At 42.9% G+C, this 17184-nt stretch overlaps 1 protein-coding gene across 1 annotated transcript in view; it reads right to left on the reverse strand.

Annotated features, from left to right (window-relative positions):
* The window catches only part of EGFR (epidermal growth factor receptor), a 150873-nt gene that overhangs the window by 30643 nt on the left and 103046 nt on the right, over positions 1-17184 (reverse strand). The window contains exons 2-12 of the mRNA XM_031060859.1: positions 11990-12141; positions 10324-10510; positions 9536-9670; positions 7709-7777; positions 5407-5525; positions 3851-3992; positions 3082-3198; positions 2393-2519; positions 2217-2290; positions 937-1027; positions 1-185 (exon numbers count right to left, since the gene is read on the reverse strand). The exon at positions 1-185 is cut by the window's left edge and continues 6 nt beyond it. Coding sequence (XP_030916719.1) covers positions 1-185; positions 937-1027; positions 2217-2290; positions 2393-2519; positions 3082-3198; positions 3851-3992; positions 5407-5525; positions 7709-7777; positions 9536-9670; positions 10324-10510; positions 11990-12070 — 1327 coding nt within the window. The 5' untranslated portion in view covers positions 12071-12141. The remainder of the gene's footprint in view (positions 186-936; positions 1028-2216; positions 2291-2392; positions 2520-3081; positions 3199-3850; positions 3993-5406; positions 5526-7708; positions 7778-9535; positions 9671-10323; positions 10511-11989; positions 12142-17184) is intronic.

The following is a 17184-nucleotide window of genomic DNA, read 5'->3' on the forward strand; positions in this document are numbered from 1 at the left end:
CCCTATTCTGTAAAATCTTTGTTTTCTGGCTCTCAGTTGCAAACAGGCTGTACCAGTCCATGGTGTCAGCATAGCAGAGATTCTTGTTCTTCATGATGGCAACATCTCCATCACTTATTTCCTTGAGGGAGCGCAGCCCTAGGGACTGTATTTTCAAGTTAACAACAGCAAGGGAATACTGGCCACTAAAAGGGAGAGGGACAAATAGAAAAAACATGGAAGAAAGGTAATTAGTAAGCAGGATGTACTCAGCATGGTTTTCTTTTAGTTGTCAAATGCATCCTGCTGTGAACTGCATTTTCTTCAAGCAAGGTTCTGCTCAGCCTTCTGAACTTAATGCACATACATGCCATGCCTATTACATAACTACTGCAATACCCACATCTGGTTTTGCAAGGGTTTTTCAAGCTAAAACTGTCAGGACACACATGTTCTGACAAGTAAATGATGTGGAACAATGGTTATAGGTAAAGCAGCTTTTATTTTGTGCTTGTCCACCAAGTCACTCTTCCTTCTGGGGCAAGCCTAGGAGGGCACTTGGAGGCATTGCTGATGTCTGCACTGCTTGGCAGCCTCCATCCACGACTGCCCAGCCACCTCAAATCCCATAGTGTTCCTGATCACACTATGACTTACCCCAGACTGTAAAGAGCATTTTCTGTCCTGCTTGTGCTTCCAGGATGGTGGGGGAAACCCTGGTCCTGAAAGCAGGCTCAGGACAGCCCTCCATACATGGCACAGAGCTGAGGGTCTTCTCTCCCAGGGCACATTATCTATGCTACAGAGATGGTACTCTACTCCTTGCAAGGTTTGCCCCATTTTGCATCAGTTTTGGGATACCTGAGCCTCACACTGCTTGCAACCTTGGTGTGCTCAGACAAGAGCAGCTCAAAACAGGGTTTCTCTTAGAGTGGCTGTGGCACATGATTTACTTACTGTTGCTTTGTTCTGCCTCGTATAATCTCCAGATTTTCGAAAGCATAAAGATCAGTAGCATTCTCAGGCCAGGCTTGAATCAACAAAAATCCTGCAAGAGGAAAAGAAGATTAAAAAATAACCATAATGGAAATAAACTCACGGTTAGTACTGGCAGCAGAACCTTCTCCTGTACCAAATCCTGCACCAGGAGAAGGCACTTGTATTTTCCCTATGCTTATCTGAAGGATCTCAAAGCCTAACATGACATTTTAGGGAGCAAGGAGATATTTTTAAACCCTGTTTAATAAACAATTTACTTCTTAGCCCACCATGAGGGCTTAGGAGTGCAACAGAGCGTGTCAGTGAGCCGCACATCCTGCCACACCAAGTCACCAGCAATGATGGCTCCTGCCAGCAGATACCCTGGCTGAGAGGCTGCAGGCTCTGGATCTGTGGGAGAAAGGCAGCACCCCCATACCATTTTTCAGCTGACCTCAGGGAAGAGGAAAACTGAAAAGCAAGAACAGAGCAGAATAGCTACTTCTAGTGGATTTTCTGAAGCAAACAGAATTCCCCACTCAGCTGAGGTGCTTGCAAGGAAGGGGAGAATTTGGAAAATTGCAGGCTGCTGTATGAAGCTCTGCAGTTAGTCATTGCTACCCTGAAGGGAGACACACAGGTGAGAGAGAAACAAAAGGAGAACTGGACTCATGTCTGTAGACCCAGCCCCAATGTTACATTCATTGCATAATGGGCTGAACACAATTACTTTTAATTGATACTCGGTGCATGACGGTGGCTGAGTGCTCTGCTGGCTGCTTTGTGCTCATGGAGACATATTCACCCCAAGGAAAAGCTCATCAGGCTGGAGAGGGTGTCTCCATAAGAATGATGCAAGCCCCTGAGCACGCTTCCCTAAGGAGCTGCTGAAAGGTTTCCCACAAATAGAAACACACTTGGCTTTTTTTAGCAGGAGTGGCACACCTCTGCATCACCACACGCTTCTTGGGTGGCTAAGGATCTCCACTGCTTTTACTCTTCTCTAGGGCTGACAGTTCAGCAGAAAGGATGTTCTGGCCAAACCACACACCTTAGATGGAAGACCAGTATGGGTTATGTGGGCGTAATGCTGGCAATGTGCTGCTGACCACCTTGGTTAAGAGTGACCCTTGTTAGCTCAGGGACAAGAAACACTTTGCATGCACCTCTCTTCATGTGCTTAAAAAATTTCCCTCCTCCCCATTTGTATTTTTGGCAGCATCAGTCAAAAAACACATCAGCTTAAATTCACTGCTAACCTGATATTTCTTTGACTGTTTTGAAGACATCCAACTTCTTGGGATCCAAAGGTAGGGTCTTCGTGAAGGCATCACTGAAACAAACAGAATGAGAAATTGGGAAAAAACCAGACAGCTTAGCCTGGATTTTCCCTAGATTTTTTCCTTCAGCGCTTGATGGCCAGCAGGTAACTCACCCTAGAAATGCAACTGGGAGAATGCTGACGTCCCCATTGATCTTGGTACAGTTTTTGAAGGAGTCAATATTTGTGGCATTTATGGAGAGGATCCCTTTAAGTTCACCTATTCCAATGCCATTGCACACTGTTAAAGGAGAGATACAAAAGTTAGGGGAGAAAAAAGTGAAGCCCAGTCACATGGCAGGGTAGAAATGTGGAAGTGCCACAAGTTCAGAAAGAATTCCCATATGGTCAAACCAACCACTCTAACATGAGTTTCACAGATCTTTTGCCTATTTTTGTTTTTCAGAAAGTGCCACAGGATAACTGCTTCCTGCTTGCCTAGCTGTGCAGCTCTGGTCTGAGCATCTCTGCACACAGGCTCTGGCATATTCCCTTCTCTTTTTGTCCTATTTCCATTCCCCTTAATAAGACACAGGGAAGGACAAATGGAGGAGAAGGTTGATGTGCAAGATATACATGCACACAATACACAGTTTTATCTAATGTACTTGTGGTATATCCCACCTGGAAAGCATGCTCCACAGTCATGCTTCCTGATCAAACCTCTTGTCAGTTCTCCAAACTATTACTGGACCTGATTTATATTGAATTTGCACTTAACTAAGATCAGAGCTCACTGTACTTTTCCTAGTAAGTTCTCTATCATCCAAAAGCCTCACTGGTTTATTCCATGCTTTTTTTACCTTTGCTGCATAGCCCATCACACTTCTTACACTTCCGAACACCATTTTCTTCCACTTCGTAAGTATCAGCATTGCACGAGCGAACGCAGGAGCCGTGGTCTGTCACCACGTAGTTGTCTGGAAAAAGAAAAGGATACAAAGGTGACTGAAATACAAGAGGGATACTTTGAGGGCCAGACAAGCACTTCAAGACCGGTAAGAAAAAAGGGGTTTGAGCTCTTTGGCACACTCAGGAAAGTACAGGCATTAACTATCATCATCACAAACATCATTTGAAGGTAGATGAACATACAGTGCTATCAGCATTTTGCAGGGAGGGGAATGGTCACAGAAGGATGAAACAATATTAAAGTCTTGACGGATTAAAAAAATACAGAAATGGAAGAGCAAGAAAGGAAAAGCAAGCATCTGTAGAGAAAACAATGATCACAGGCCTTGAGATGGAGTGTAAGAATTGGTTAAGAGTTGATAATGCTTTGGTAATCCATAGCATTGATCTCATATAGCCATTGTTTTAATGGTTTTTAGAAGACACCTTTCTCTTCACCAAGAGAAAAATTTTCAGAAGTCAAAATGCAAAGATTTAAAACCAGGCAAGGTGATGGATGCAGACTGTGTCAAGAGGCTCACTTTGTCATCTGTTCCCACAGAAACTGAAGAGAACAAGTGCTTTTTAACCTGACCACAACACAGAGGGATGACATAGGACCCTTCCCCCTTTTCTCCAACTCCCCACCTCCTCTGGGGCTGCAACCTGAAATGAACTTACGTGGACACTCCTTCACACAAGTGGCTCCAAAGCTGTATTTTCCCTCAGGGTTCACATCCATCTGGTATGTGGTGGGGTTATACAGGACCAATGGGGGACATGTATCCTTGCATGTAGCATCATCCCGAAACTTGCGGCACGCCTGTCATGGAACAACAGCACCCATTAAACTGCCTTTTCCTTAAAAAGTGACAGTGATTTTACATCAGGTCTTCAAAATACTCTGATGGCCTCATCTGCTTCCTGCTTAGCTCTAATGGAAACCCCAAGCAGCTACAGGGATGGTCCCTCAGGCTTTGAAGTTGAAAGGTTGCTTCAGACTGGGCAATGGAGTTCAGTATTTTTTTTAAAAAGAAAGCATGAGCTTTTCTTTTTCTGAACAAGAAACCTTGGCACTGTGGTGGGGAGCTGCTGGGATTCACGTGGGAACAGGAGCAAATCTGCATGCCTTAGACAGAAAAATTTTCCCTTACAAGCAGCAACCAGATCAAGACAAACTGTACTTTTCTTGGCCAGTTTTTAATAACCGAAATCAAATCAAGTCCTTTCCTGCCAATTACTGACTTTTCTGGCTAAATATCAAACTCAAGCCATTATATTTGGCTGCAGGTAACGAACAATTTAGCAGGCATTTATGAAGGGCAAGTTGGTTCTCCCAATGTAAATCTGCATTCAATTAATAATGACTCCCTTTTTCCCTTTCTTCTCCCTTGGCTTTCCGGATGAGAGAGTGTAACTGTCTTCCCTGTGAGCCAGTAAGGGGATCATAGCCATCTTAAAAGGAAACCAGGAATAGAGGTAACAACAACAAAATCCAGGTCAGACGATTTCTGTGGTGATTACTGAGATGTCACTTAATTCTGAATGAAGTGTAGTGCCAACATGGGGAAGAGTTAAAACCATGGCATGCACCAAACCCCTGAAACTTGTGGAAAAGCAATGGGACCTTTATTCCCTAAAGAAGCTCCATTTGTTTCTTCTCCCTTCACTGCCCCAGGACTCCCCAAATACAGTGCTTTTGTGGCAAGTCAAAAGCAGAAAGGGAAACCCGGATTTCATGTGTGAAGTTCGGTGAAATGCAAAGAAATGAAGATCCATCACTTCTTTACTTCCCTTACAAGTTCTTGCTTTAGTAAACCAAGATTACTACTTACTAGTGCTAAGGAGCACAAGGCAAAGCTGTGCTGGCCCGGGTAACTGCTGCACCATGGGGGCAGCTGTGGGCCTGTTCATGTGGGGAATTTGCCCACAGCAAACACTTGGATGCTCTGCACCAACGCTGAGCTCACTGGGCAGTCAAAGGTACTAACACTGGTTTGGAACACACTAGGAAGGTCCATGGGCAGAGTCAGTAAACACCAGCCCAGGGTACTGTGAAGTTCATGTCATCTTCCCTCCCAACAACCACCCGTGCAGGGAAGCCCTGGAGCACCCTCTGGGTCAGCATCTCTTAGGAGGCCTTCTGGGGCTGCAGAGGGCTAGAGGACATGGAGCTGAAAGCCCTGCTCGCCGTGTCAGGGACTGAAGCCATTGTGGTGGTGGTGCAGCATCATTACCAGGCAGTCACTCTCCCGAGGCCCGGTGCAGCCCGCGGCACACTGGTTGTGGCAGCAGTCGCTGGGCACCTTTCCCCTGCACCGACCGGAGCACTGCTGAGCACAGATGACTTTTGTTACTGGAAGATACAAGAAAAAAATGAAAAACATCAGCTGTACTTGCTGTAATGACATCAAGAAATACGGAGAAAAGGTCTGGTGCAGGTTCTGTGCTAGATTTTCCTCATGGGATGTTCTGTCCTCATTTAAGGCCAAAGTTTGGGAGGGGTGAGAGCGAGTGTGGGTGATGGTAAGAAGGGGTCATGTTCAGCCTGTAATTATCTTGGCTCTTATGAGGTGCTAAGAACTCTGATCCTAGCCAGGAAATATGTCCTGCTTAGAAAGAACAACCCTGTTGCACCAATGCCTAGACCAAGTAAAACTGTGACAGTCATTGGATCTTATAGCTGGGCAACAGAGACATGGAGACATCTGTCTCCATTTCATTGAAAAAAATTACTATTATTGTGGTAACTTTGGGAAAAACGGTGTGACAGAATTGCCAGGACTCTGTACTATAACTGGAAACTGTACATTGTAGGTGTGGTGCTGTAAAACGTCCCTTTAATGCACTAATATATTTCCAAAATTTGCAGAGATAGGGGAGACTCACTCAGCAAGCAGATTTCATATGCACATTGAATTATTTTTCTTTAATGTTCAAATCCTTGGCCAAATTTTATCTTCATTACCCAACTCCCTCAGGGTTTGCACCAGTGCAACAACCCAAAGGAAAGAACTGGCCCTGGTCCAGTTTTCTGCAGAAAAGCAAAAACTGCCTGAACATTTTGTTGAAAATTGGGAAAGCTTCTTCATTTGAATATCAAAGCAGAGAGAAGGATCATCAGAACAATTTTAAAAAACCTCACAAATGAATGGCTAGCATGTTTTGTACCAGAGACCCAAAATGGGATTGTTTGTTCTCTTAAAAAAAGAAAAAATTACTGACCAGAAGAACTTGATGGCTACTCTGCTTCATACAGCATCCTGAGCATTTCAGTTGTGCACTGTGCTAACTGTTATCAACTTCACAGTTGGCACAAATGAGTTACAATATTATCAGAAATTCCTACAAGTCTGAAAACCATGGTTGTTAATTAACAGAAAATTATTTCAAAAAATAGCCATCTACAGGGTATATAACAGTGATTTTTTCAAAACCATATATTCTTTTCCCATTAAACAGTTCTGTATCCAAACTGTATTATTTTATTTTTTCTTGTAGACCTGTAAGCAAGGTTGTATATTTTCAAGGAAACAGATTATTTTCAGAGTATGCATTAGCTTCTCTGATAGCAACTCCTCCATTCAATGAGAAACAGGGGAATAAAAGGCACATTGTTCTACATGAACAGCATTTTGATACAATTTTTTTCATAAGAATTAGCAGGGGAATAAAGCACCTCATGACTTTGATAACTATCGACTAGAGTTTCCTGCTGGATACATTATATTGAACATTTTTACTTCATATAGAGTATCCCACGTTCATTTCCAGAAGAAAGAGTATCCCCCAAACTTTCCCACATACAGCAATGTGGGATACATTTTCAGTTAGCCAGAGTCTCAAATGCCTGGAGAGGTGAGCAAGAGCCCGCAAAATATTTTGTTTCATGCACTCCTGATTCCAGTGAGGGTTTGTAAATGCTGGAAGCTTGCAGAGCTGAGACCTGAGGTTTTGCAAGGTCCTGGGACAGCTGTGCAGCCTCAGCTGCAGGAACCAGCCCAGGAAGGGCTTTTTATGCACAGCCACTGTGCACCCCGAGAGCCAAACTGCAGAGCCAGCTGACAAAAACTGAAGCTTGCACTAAGTGAAAACAGGAAAGGTATATGGTCCTCTTTCATCAAGCTCTAAGTCATACAAATGTGGCTTGATATTTGCAGACAAAAATCTTAGGTTCAGGTGAGTATTTGCAATGGAAAACTGAATGTAGGATGTTGCTTCTATTTGCATTATGTCTAGATCAGCTGTTTTTCTACTGAACTGTTCATAAAATAAAACCCACATAAAATGTTTCCCCACTTTTTAGAGAAAGAAAAACAAAAAGTGAGACAAATTGTCATGGAGTTCCTCCTCAACCTTTACTTTTGAAAAAATAAACTGTTGCAAAATCTCAGGCACTTGTGAATGGATGTTTCTGCTGCTCTCTTAGTATCAAGGAAGCATCCTACTTGCACAATTATGGTTAGTTTTTCAGTAGACAGAAATGTAGTATGTATGTTACAGCACACAGACTATTTCTTAACTAATCTACCGGCTTACATGTCTGGCAGTTTTGTTCACCAGGGCCCCAGCAGTGGTCTTCTGTGCAGTTCTGATGGCATTTGGGACCTAAATCACAAGAGAGAGTATAATATTCTGTAAACTAAGAAAATAACAATGTACCATGAACAACAGAAAGCAATGACTTGAGATTTCCTTCCTGATAAACCAGGGAAGGAAGCATCTACATAACAGTGCTCAAAAATTTTGAGAGGTGAATTTGTTATCCTTTGTTCACCTCTGCTTTCCTACGTGCAGTTCTCCACCTCCACACCTTTGAGCAAGCGAGCACAATACCCAGCCAGTCTAGCTTACGAAAGAGGAATATTTTTCCCAGGAACAGGAATCTCAGCTACTGCCCGGCTGGCCCTTCTGCTGGGGTTTTCATGCAATGGCAAGTCACCACTGGCTTGAAGTCAGGCATGTGCCAGCTGCTCACTACAGGCCACATGTAAATCAGTGTTTCTGAACAAGGCAGTTCTAAAAAGAAAACAAATCCAACAGGATTCACAGGCAACTGCCAGCTACTCTGACCACAAAGTAATTTGACTTGTCTGCTTTGTGCCCTGCTCCCATCCTCTGCCAAAAATACTCCTTGTGCAGGACTATGCTGCAGATGGATGATTAATGGAGAGGTGGGCAGGATGGACAGACACCTTGCCTGACCTCGAGCATTCAGTGCTGGGTTCTTTCCCATTCTTCCCTCCTTGCTCTGTTCATCCTTTCTTCTCTAAATGACAAGCAAAGTCCCAGAGAAATAACTTATTTTAGAGTATGGCATCATTATTAAAGCCATAAAGGCTGTTTTAGGAGATTAATGTGGAATTCACTACCTTTAAAAGACATTTCCTAATCAAGTGCTTCTTCCCACTAACAGCATGTGATTCTCCTTCCCCCCGTCAGCCATCAAACAGCTGAACAAATGCCAATACTTGTCCAAGAGTTGATTGATTTGGTGTGGGACCAAAGAACTTTATTTTTTTTAAGTTGAAAAGTTAAAGGTTAACATTTCTGTGGTGTTCAGAGCCAAACTCCTGTGCTGACATGTATAGTTTGTAACTCCTTGATTACGCCAGGGCTCCAAAGAAAAATAAGTCAACACAGAAGTTGGCTATTAGCTCAGGCATTTATGCAACTGGAAGAAGATAAAGAAAATATGTTTTCCTGCCAATTTATAGTGGCAGAAATGAAATGCTCAGAAATGAAAATCAACTCTCCTTTCTGTGAAATGACTGGGGATTTTACGAGGGACTCATAAGGCTGAAGGATTAGCTTGAGTCTGCTCTAAACATATGCTGTACAAACTTTTAAATATCCCCTCATCTCCCTGTTGATCTGAAGTGTCAGATTTATCTACCTGTTTATTAATACTTTTGCCAGGGTAATCTGTGGAGCCCAAAACAGGAGAATTTTATTGCATTACTTAGGCCTTAGCTCTAAAAAGGCTTCAAGTAACTCCATGAAGCTCCCCATATGGTTTTTCTAGACCAGAGCCTTACAATGTGAACAGAAGAACACTGGAAAGCAAATGAATGCACATTTTTCTGAGCTGTCTTTCTGAGCTGGGCACATATGCAGAGTACTGTCTTAAATCAAGAGGAACATTCCCAAGAACTTTGCTGAGCTATGAGTTAAGGACCTAACCATCATAAAAAATTCTGTCTTAGGCCAGTGGTAAAGAAATTAAAACAATTCTCTTGGAACAGAGCTGGATGGCCTTTGTTAGAAATTGTTGGAACAGGAACCCACTGCATGAAAGATGGGATGTTCATTTTACTCTCTGAAATGGAGGGGGACACATAGCACTTTTCATAAGTTAATACTCACAAGAAGACAGGTTGCTTGCAAATTCAAACACCGTGGGAGGTTTCTTGCTTGTGTCAATGATATCATTCCAGAGAACAGTATCCATGTTGCACAGTTTGGGGTTATTGCTGATTTTAACACCTCCATTGAGAATTTCTGTTAAAGAATAAAAAAATTGCTACGTGAAGCAAATCCCTATTTTGCCCCAGAGACATCTCCAAAATGTCTCTGCTCTAAAGAAAGAGAAACAAGTTACATCTTTCTCCACCTCAGTCACATGATACTGACAGAAAGGAACAATCTGCAGGGCATCAGCACTCCTGACAATGTAACTAACACCTGGATCAGACTGACAGGTTCTGCAGAGTCAGCTTTTCTTGGATGCTACCAAGATGCCACTATGTGTACTCTTCTGCCTGGTGCCACCTCTAGGGCCCACGGTGGTCAGCAGTGTAGGCACTGCTGGTGTGCCCAGCCAGAGACCATGTGAGACACACATAATAGCAGTTCCCACAGGGATCTAACAGAAAATATCGACATCTATGCACTGGAATCAAATACAAAATAACAAATGGATGCTTCTTTCCCAGTTTCGGGAACAAAGATGAATCTTGATGAGTTCTTTTTTTTGTCTTTTGCAGAAGACTGGCTAGCAGGAGAGCAATTAGAAAACTACATTCAGATCCTTACTTTTAAAGTGGGTTTGATGGCCCATGACTTTGAGAGGCAATCTCCAACAGATCTTGGCACCAATAAGTGACAGTTGAAGTTGGCTTTAGAGGTGCCTCCCCTTCTTGCCCGTGTCTCACCTGAAAGCCGCTTCATTGGCAGCTGTCGGAGTCCCTGGGTTTTATTCATGTGGTAGTTGGATAAAACAGCCAGGGCATAGGAGTTGTCATACAGCACATTGCCTCGGATGATCTGGAGGTTTTCCAGGGGAATGACATCCACCATGTTAAGGGCGATGAGCACGTAGCCTGCAACCTCCTGTATTGACTGAGAGAGCAACAGAAGAAACAAGGTGCTTAATCCATAGTACCCTTCAATAATGGCTTTCCTCCTCCCACTCCTCCAATCCACCATCTTTCAATTTCAAGGGATGAGAGACCACCTAATCTTATTAAAAATAAATAAATCCAAGAAGAAAAAGGGACTATGTGCAAAACCTTGGTGGTTAAGCATGTATAAACTCACCCTTTCAGCAGCTACCAGGGGGTCATTCCAAAGGTCCAGCATACCCCTGTTCTGTCCCCAAGTAAGAGTAAGTGGGGTTGACTAGGGGATGCAGGCAAAAAGGGCAAGCACGTATGAAATGGCAACTATGTGTGATGCTTCCCATAAACACTTGCCTAGCCTTCATCAACTGGCAGCACACAGCTGTCACCTGATTCAGGTTTTTACATGGTCTCTTCTGTGCCCCTTCCCATGCTCATTAAAGTGAGAGACTAGGCAATTTTCTCCTTCTTAAACAATTTATATCTTTACAGGAAGAAAAGACAAGTGAAGTACTGTTCCTGCATGTGGGTTAATTCCTGTCTTGCACTGTGAAACTGTATGCATTTCTATCCCCTACAAAAAATCACTGCAAGTGAAAATCCTTCAGCTACTAAGGATATTTTCCTTTTCTCTGAAGACTACCAGTAAATTTTCAAGAGACTCGTTATGTTCCTTGGCACCCTGAGCTCCCCGATCAGGTTGTGTTTGGGAAAGAAGAACAGCAATACCATCATATTTGTAACCCATATGTTCAAACCACAGATTTTTTGATATTGCTTGTTACTTGCTGGTGAAGAACCTGCAGGTCCCCATGTCAGCTGTGGCTCCTCCCCATGCCACAGCTGTGTTTAAACATCCATCCTCTGTTCACTCCCTCCTCAGCTTGCCTTAATTTGCCCATGAACTTGTGCACAAAACAAATGTTGAGATGGGAGTAGCCTATGTGTCAATCACAGGGTATTATCTTGAAGATCACTTCAAGAATCCATGTGGGAAGTTATTGCACAGGACTTGCCTGCCTGCTGAGGGTGTGAGCACTTCAGGCTGGAGAGGCACTCAACACTATGGCAGGGGAAGGGATTGCAGTTTGGAGGGCAGGGAAAAGGCTTCCACACTTCACAATCTGCCTCTTGCTCTGTGCTTTGCTTTGCCCAACAACATCACAAAGACTTTTGCTCTCCGAGAAGTGAGATAATAGGTAAAGATGTAAATCTAATTATAAATGAGAAGAAACCCATCCGCATGGTACCCAGCACAGTGCTTGAAAAGCTATTTCTCAAAGTACCTGATTTCTTTAGTAGAGTTGAGTGCATCCTGAAGCCTACAGGTATGCTTAGACTGTAGGCTGCGATTCCTCTGACCTTAACTAGCTATGTTTTTCAATCACCACAGAATTTTATCAGGAGCTGATCCTTTGCACTTAAAAAATGGAGTAGGATTTGTTGTAGCAAAGAAGCCCCATTGGCCATGAACACTAACCTTCAGGAAAGAGAGGTCACGATTGTGCTCCACATATGTAATCTCCAGGTTGCTGAGTACCACCTCGCAATTGTTGTACATCCTCTGCAGGCTGGTGAAATGGTCTTCCACATGTCCCAGTTGGGTCAGCTTGTTATTTGTCCCTTGACAAACTGTGGAGAAAAGGAGAAAGCTCCATGAAGGAAAGGAAGAATTAACTACAGGGCAAAGACTTGTTGCTCACTTATCTTTAAAAGCACTACAGTGGGTTAAGCATCAGCTTCATAAGAAACAAGAATATTATCTGTCATGACTCCAATGGCAATAGTGTAGGGAGTATGCAGTGTAGGACAGAGATGTACCAGAATTTAGAGTTGGAATAAACCCCCCTTCACTTTCTGTTATAGAAAAGCTGCAATACGAGGCTTTTGTACATAGGGAGCACTAAGTTTTCTGTATCACAGACATAACTCAGTTCCTGAAGAGAGGACACTGTTACAGTTCCACTGAACACTACTGAAACTGGTATGTTGCCAGGTATCAGCAAAAGTGACTTTCCTGAGGACCTATTTTACATTACTTTCAGGGGCATTGGGTCTCCTTGTAAGCTCAGAGGGAGGAAGGGGGGCTTCCTGAAGCTCCCCTTAAGCTACAAACTTGGGTTTTAAGGTCTAACTGAACCTCCAGGGCTTACACATCTCTTGCCACTCTGACATTTTGGGAGTATGACAGATTTAGATTTTCTGGCATATTCATCTTTGGCACTCAAGTCCGCTTCTGCCTGGCGGGGAAGGAAGAGGTGTCACACAGAGCACCACTGAGATTTCAAATATTTATAACAGCATGATGGAAAAATTAATCCCCTCCTGGAATTATATTACTCTGCTTTATTAAATCTAGAGGCACTGAAAAAAGTTATCAAGATTGTACTTGATTGCAATGCATGAGCAAAATGCAAACTTGCTCTGAAGAAAAACACCAGACACAACCCTGAAAAATTCTGTACTCATACAGTCATTCCCTGTGCTATCCCTACAGGGGTCAAATGAACACATCTCTCAGTTATGCTAATACAGAGCAAAGGAGAATGATACAGAAGACAATGTGGTAAAAAACTTCACAACCCCTTCCAGGGGCCCCTTCAGCTCCACCTTGCTCTTCAGTGGGAGCAAAAGGAGGCTGTTATCTCATCATTTGCATAACGCAACCCCAGCCTGACTGCACAGCTTTCCATATTGAAAGAAATATATTGTTTTAACTTGGAGAAATGAATACATGAAATGATACTTTCACAGAGCCATAATTCACAGAAACACCAATCACAAACTGGGGTGCTGCAAAGCAAATAACAAAGACTCTTGAGAAAGTTGGAAATATGTTTCAGTTCTAGTAACAAAAGACAACACCTGTTGAAGATTTACCGAACAACTGAGGGTTTTTTAGTAGGAAAAACAGCGTAATGATAGTGATAAAAACACACTTACTAATCATCAAAACTATCCACTTAACATGTGGTACTTCTCAGTACGATCATCAGCATTAGGAGTTACAGTGATAACAGATTAAATACTCTGGACCATGTTTAAAGAAAGGCTGCTCACTCACATTCCTCAGTTATTTCTCATTACACATCTAGAGAAACATTTTAGTGTCTGGAATCAGAGCGGCAACTGCTGGTAAATGGGAACACTATGACAGGCTGGGAGCACATCATCTAACCTGCTTGACCCTTTTTATATATTTTGAATTTCTGAATTTCTTAACACTTGCTTTAGAAATTCTAAATGGGATTTTCTGTTTTAGTTTCTGTTGCAGTTTCAAACTTAACTGTTGCATTGTGTTCATACTTCAAATCTGTATTTGATGTCTGCTTCAAGTACAAGGTCCACAAATTATCAGTCATGGGTAGGTTTTTATTCTGCAGAGTGGTCACATTTTGAAAGTTAGAAGTACTGCCATATGGCTAGTCTGCTCTGGAAAAAGTGTTGGTTGCTCTTGGGGACAGGCATGAAGAGTCTTTGAACTGACTGGAAAAGTCAAGGAGTCATCCCAGAGGACATCTTGAATTTTAAGCAATGTTATCCTAAAACCCAGGAAAAGCCAGTAATTACATATTCTCAGACTGTTCAAAACCTCAGCTTGGATGCTCAGTTTAGGCATCTCATATCTGATCTTTAGAACAGTGTGATTTTGGAAAGCTCTCCAACACAGTGCAGGAGCAGGTGCAGTTTAGCCTGCTCACAAAATTAAAAACATGTAAGTCATCCTGCTGTGCTCTTCGGGGTCCCCAAGTGTACCTGATGCACTTGTTGCACCTCTCAGGTTACTAGCAAAAATCTGTCCCAATACTCATGACAGGCCCAGTGCAAAAGCTGCAGTGTTTATGCTACACCTGAACCAAAGGATGGCTGGAAGGAGGACCTTCCCTGGTGGCATCCTCCTGGCCACCTGTGCCCTTGACTGACTCTATGTGGCTTGGCATCAGTCAGATCATATAATAAAACAGCCCAGCTTGCTGAACCAACCACCAAGACAAACTGAACTCATTTGAATGTGCTTCTCTTGGGATCAGACAAGTGTTGGAGCTCTGAACTTGGGCCAGCTGTCTTCAGAAAGACAGACTTTTTCACTGCTTCAAGACAGGCAGCAGTCAGAGGGCATGGTTACTCTTGCACTTCTCCCTCTCCCTCTCCCATGGGACCTCTCAGGGAACCATGACAAAGAGCTGATCCAAGCTACAAATAATATAGGACAATAAATAAATAATTAGGCAGAGGGTATTTTTAGCTCAGGAAAGCTTGTTGATGTGGTTCACTATGGTGCTCCATGCATTGGAAACAGGTCAGAGGTCAGAGCAAGGAGGCAGAAGCAAATAGGCAAGAGGAAGAGCTTCCCTGCTTGTGAAGCTGCAGAGGGAAACCCAGATATAACAAGTTCTGGAAAGGCTTCAGCTTGGTCTCCCAGCACCTCCTTTTTTTCCCCTGTACTGTGGGCAGAGAGCACTTTTTTGGCTCTCTACCAAAAATGTCTTAAGCTACATGCAAAACCACTGGTCCCCTCATCACATCCTCCATCCAGTAAACAGTAGCTGTAGATGAGATGTTAGTTATGACCTGGAGAGCAGAATAAAGAGGGATGCTTCTGTTAAGAAATCAAGAGTGCATGGCTGTCAGAGTATCAGCCAGAACACCTCAGTGGAGCTTTCTCCCTCATGCACAAATTTTTGTTTGCGCTAAGAGATATAAGGGATCTAAGTACATCCACAAAGTGAACTTCATCATATCAGTATTTACCAAGTGAGAACCTGGGTCATAAGCAGTATATGCTGAGCAAATAAAACCCAAATCAAACAAAACAAGGTAAATCCCAGCAGCAGTATTACTGAGCTCAGACAACAGTGCAGAATAATTTTCCAACTAGAACATTTGAAAAGAAAATAAAATTGCCTGCTTGTATCTGATGAATAACACAATTCCTGTGATTTCTTTGCTTATGGAAACTGTTCTGAAAAGATACAGGCTATAATTATCTGTATATAATATCACTGTGTGAATGCCACTCTGGGCAGAGGCTAAAGCATAGACAATGAGGTGCTCGCCTTGCTCCGCAGAGTTTTAAGTGGGATGTGCATGCTTGAGTGGATGGAATTTATTACGATTTAACCTCTATTGAACTCAACCTACTTGTCCTCTAAAGGACAGATTCTGATGCCACATGCATTCATTACATAATTTTGTTTCAATGTGTAGCAAAACCAGCACTATCCAGGTTTAGGAATCAGTGGTGGGCATGGATACTTACATAGTACTGCTGGAGGTTATGGTAGCATGTACTGTATAATATATGTTCTGTGTGGACACTTACACATTTTATCTAAAAGGGAGAGTAAAACATTCAGGGTGAGAACATCCCTGACCAGTAGAAAAGCCAAGATCCAGAAGTGAACTTCAGGGCATGGGCTGATCCCTGAAAGACGAAAGCTTTGCTTTTATCTGTGATGTTAATATAATAAAAACACAACTGGTCTGGAAAGTTTTGACACAGAGGGCACGTCCCAAAAGGCTGCTGTCTGTGGCAGTGCTGAGAGCAGGCTGCAGGCTGGGAGTGCAGGGTTCTCCTATCCCAGCCAGGGTGATCTGCTGGGCCCTTAGTGCCCCAGCTGCCACTCCTGTAACACGGGGGCAACCCAGAATTCTGCAGGGCCGCATCATGGGATTACCACCATGAAGCATTTAAATTCTATGTAATAAAGATTTTAGCCCATGTGCTGCAATTCTTAAATGCCAAAGTGATGTTGATCTTGAATCAGTTGCAGCATTACCTCAACAGACAGCCTAACAAAAATTTAGATATTGCTGAAGCAACCCATATGTCAGGTGCTATATAAGGCAGCAGCAATCAAAGGGCTCAGGAAAGAGGCACACTATACTGACAAATGCAAACTCATTGAATTTAGTGCTTATGAACAGTGCAGGGTTGGCTGTCCTGGCTACTAAAAGCTTCTGTGTGTCCACAGACATGCTTGTTCCTCCATTTCTCTGCCTTAAACTTGGACTTACAGAAGTATTTCTAGATGATGGTTCACCCTCTGCAACCCTTTGCTCCTTGGCCACTTTTTTCTTGTGCAGCCTGAAGTAGTAGCATGAAACCAAAGCATTTCCTAAATGGCATTTTCCTCAAGCGATGGTAGGGAGACAAGGGGCATCCATACAGCTGTAATGCTAAGCAACAATATTTTCCCAAATCCATACAAGCTCAGATTAAACAAAATGGTCCCTGCAGCAATTGCACTGATACGAGTAAAATCTGTTTTCATCTTTTCCCCAGAAAATCTTTGATTACTGAAGTCCCAAGTCTGTCACGCATATTTGCCCCAGACTTGAGAAAAACCCCAGAAAATGCTTTGAAACCAGATTATCACCAATCCCCAAATCACCCTCTGTTTCTATCCATGCTTAGCCTGTGTTAGTCTCCCTTTAGCTCTGATAGACACATCAAATAGTAACTCACAAAGGCAATTTCAGAGATATGCAAGTCCATTTCCATGCTTCATATGTCACTTATAACTATATATCCCCTAGTATGATAAATTTATGTACTTTGCATGTTTTCTTTCCATCACTGACGATGACACAAAACTTGTAGATAAGGGATATTTGTTTAATCTGACAGTGTATTTATAAACGTTCCTCTCTCCTCACTCGTTAGCAGTAATT

Source organism: Geospiza fortis, unplaced genomic scaffold, assembly GCF_000277835.1.
Source record: "Geospiza fortis unplaced genomic scaffold, GeoFor_1.0 scaffold265, whole genome shotgun sequence".
Classification (NCBI taxonomy): domain Eukaryota; kingdom Metazoa; phylum Chordata; class Aves; order Passeriformes; family Thraupidae; genus Geospiza; species Geospiza fortis.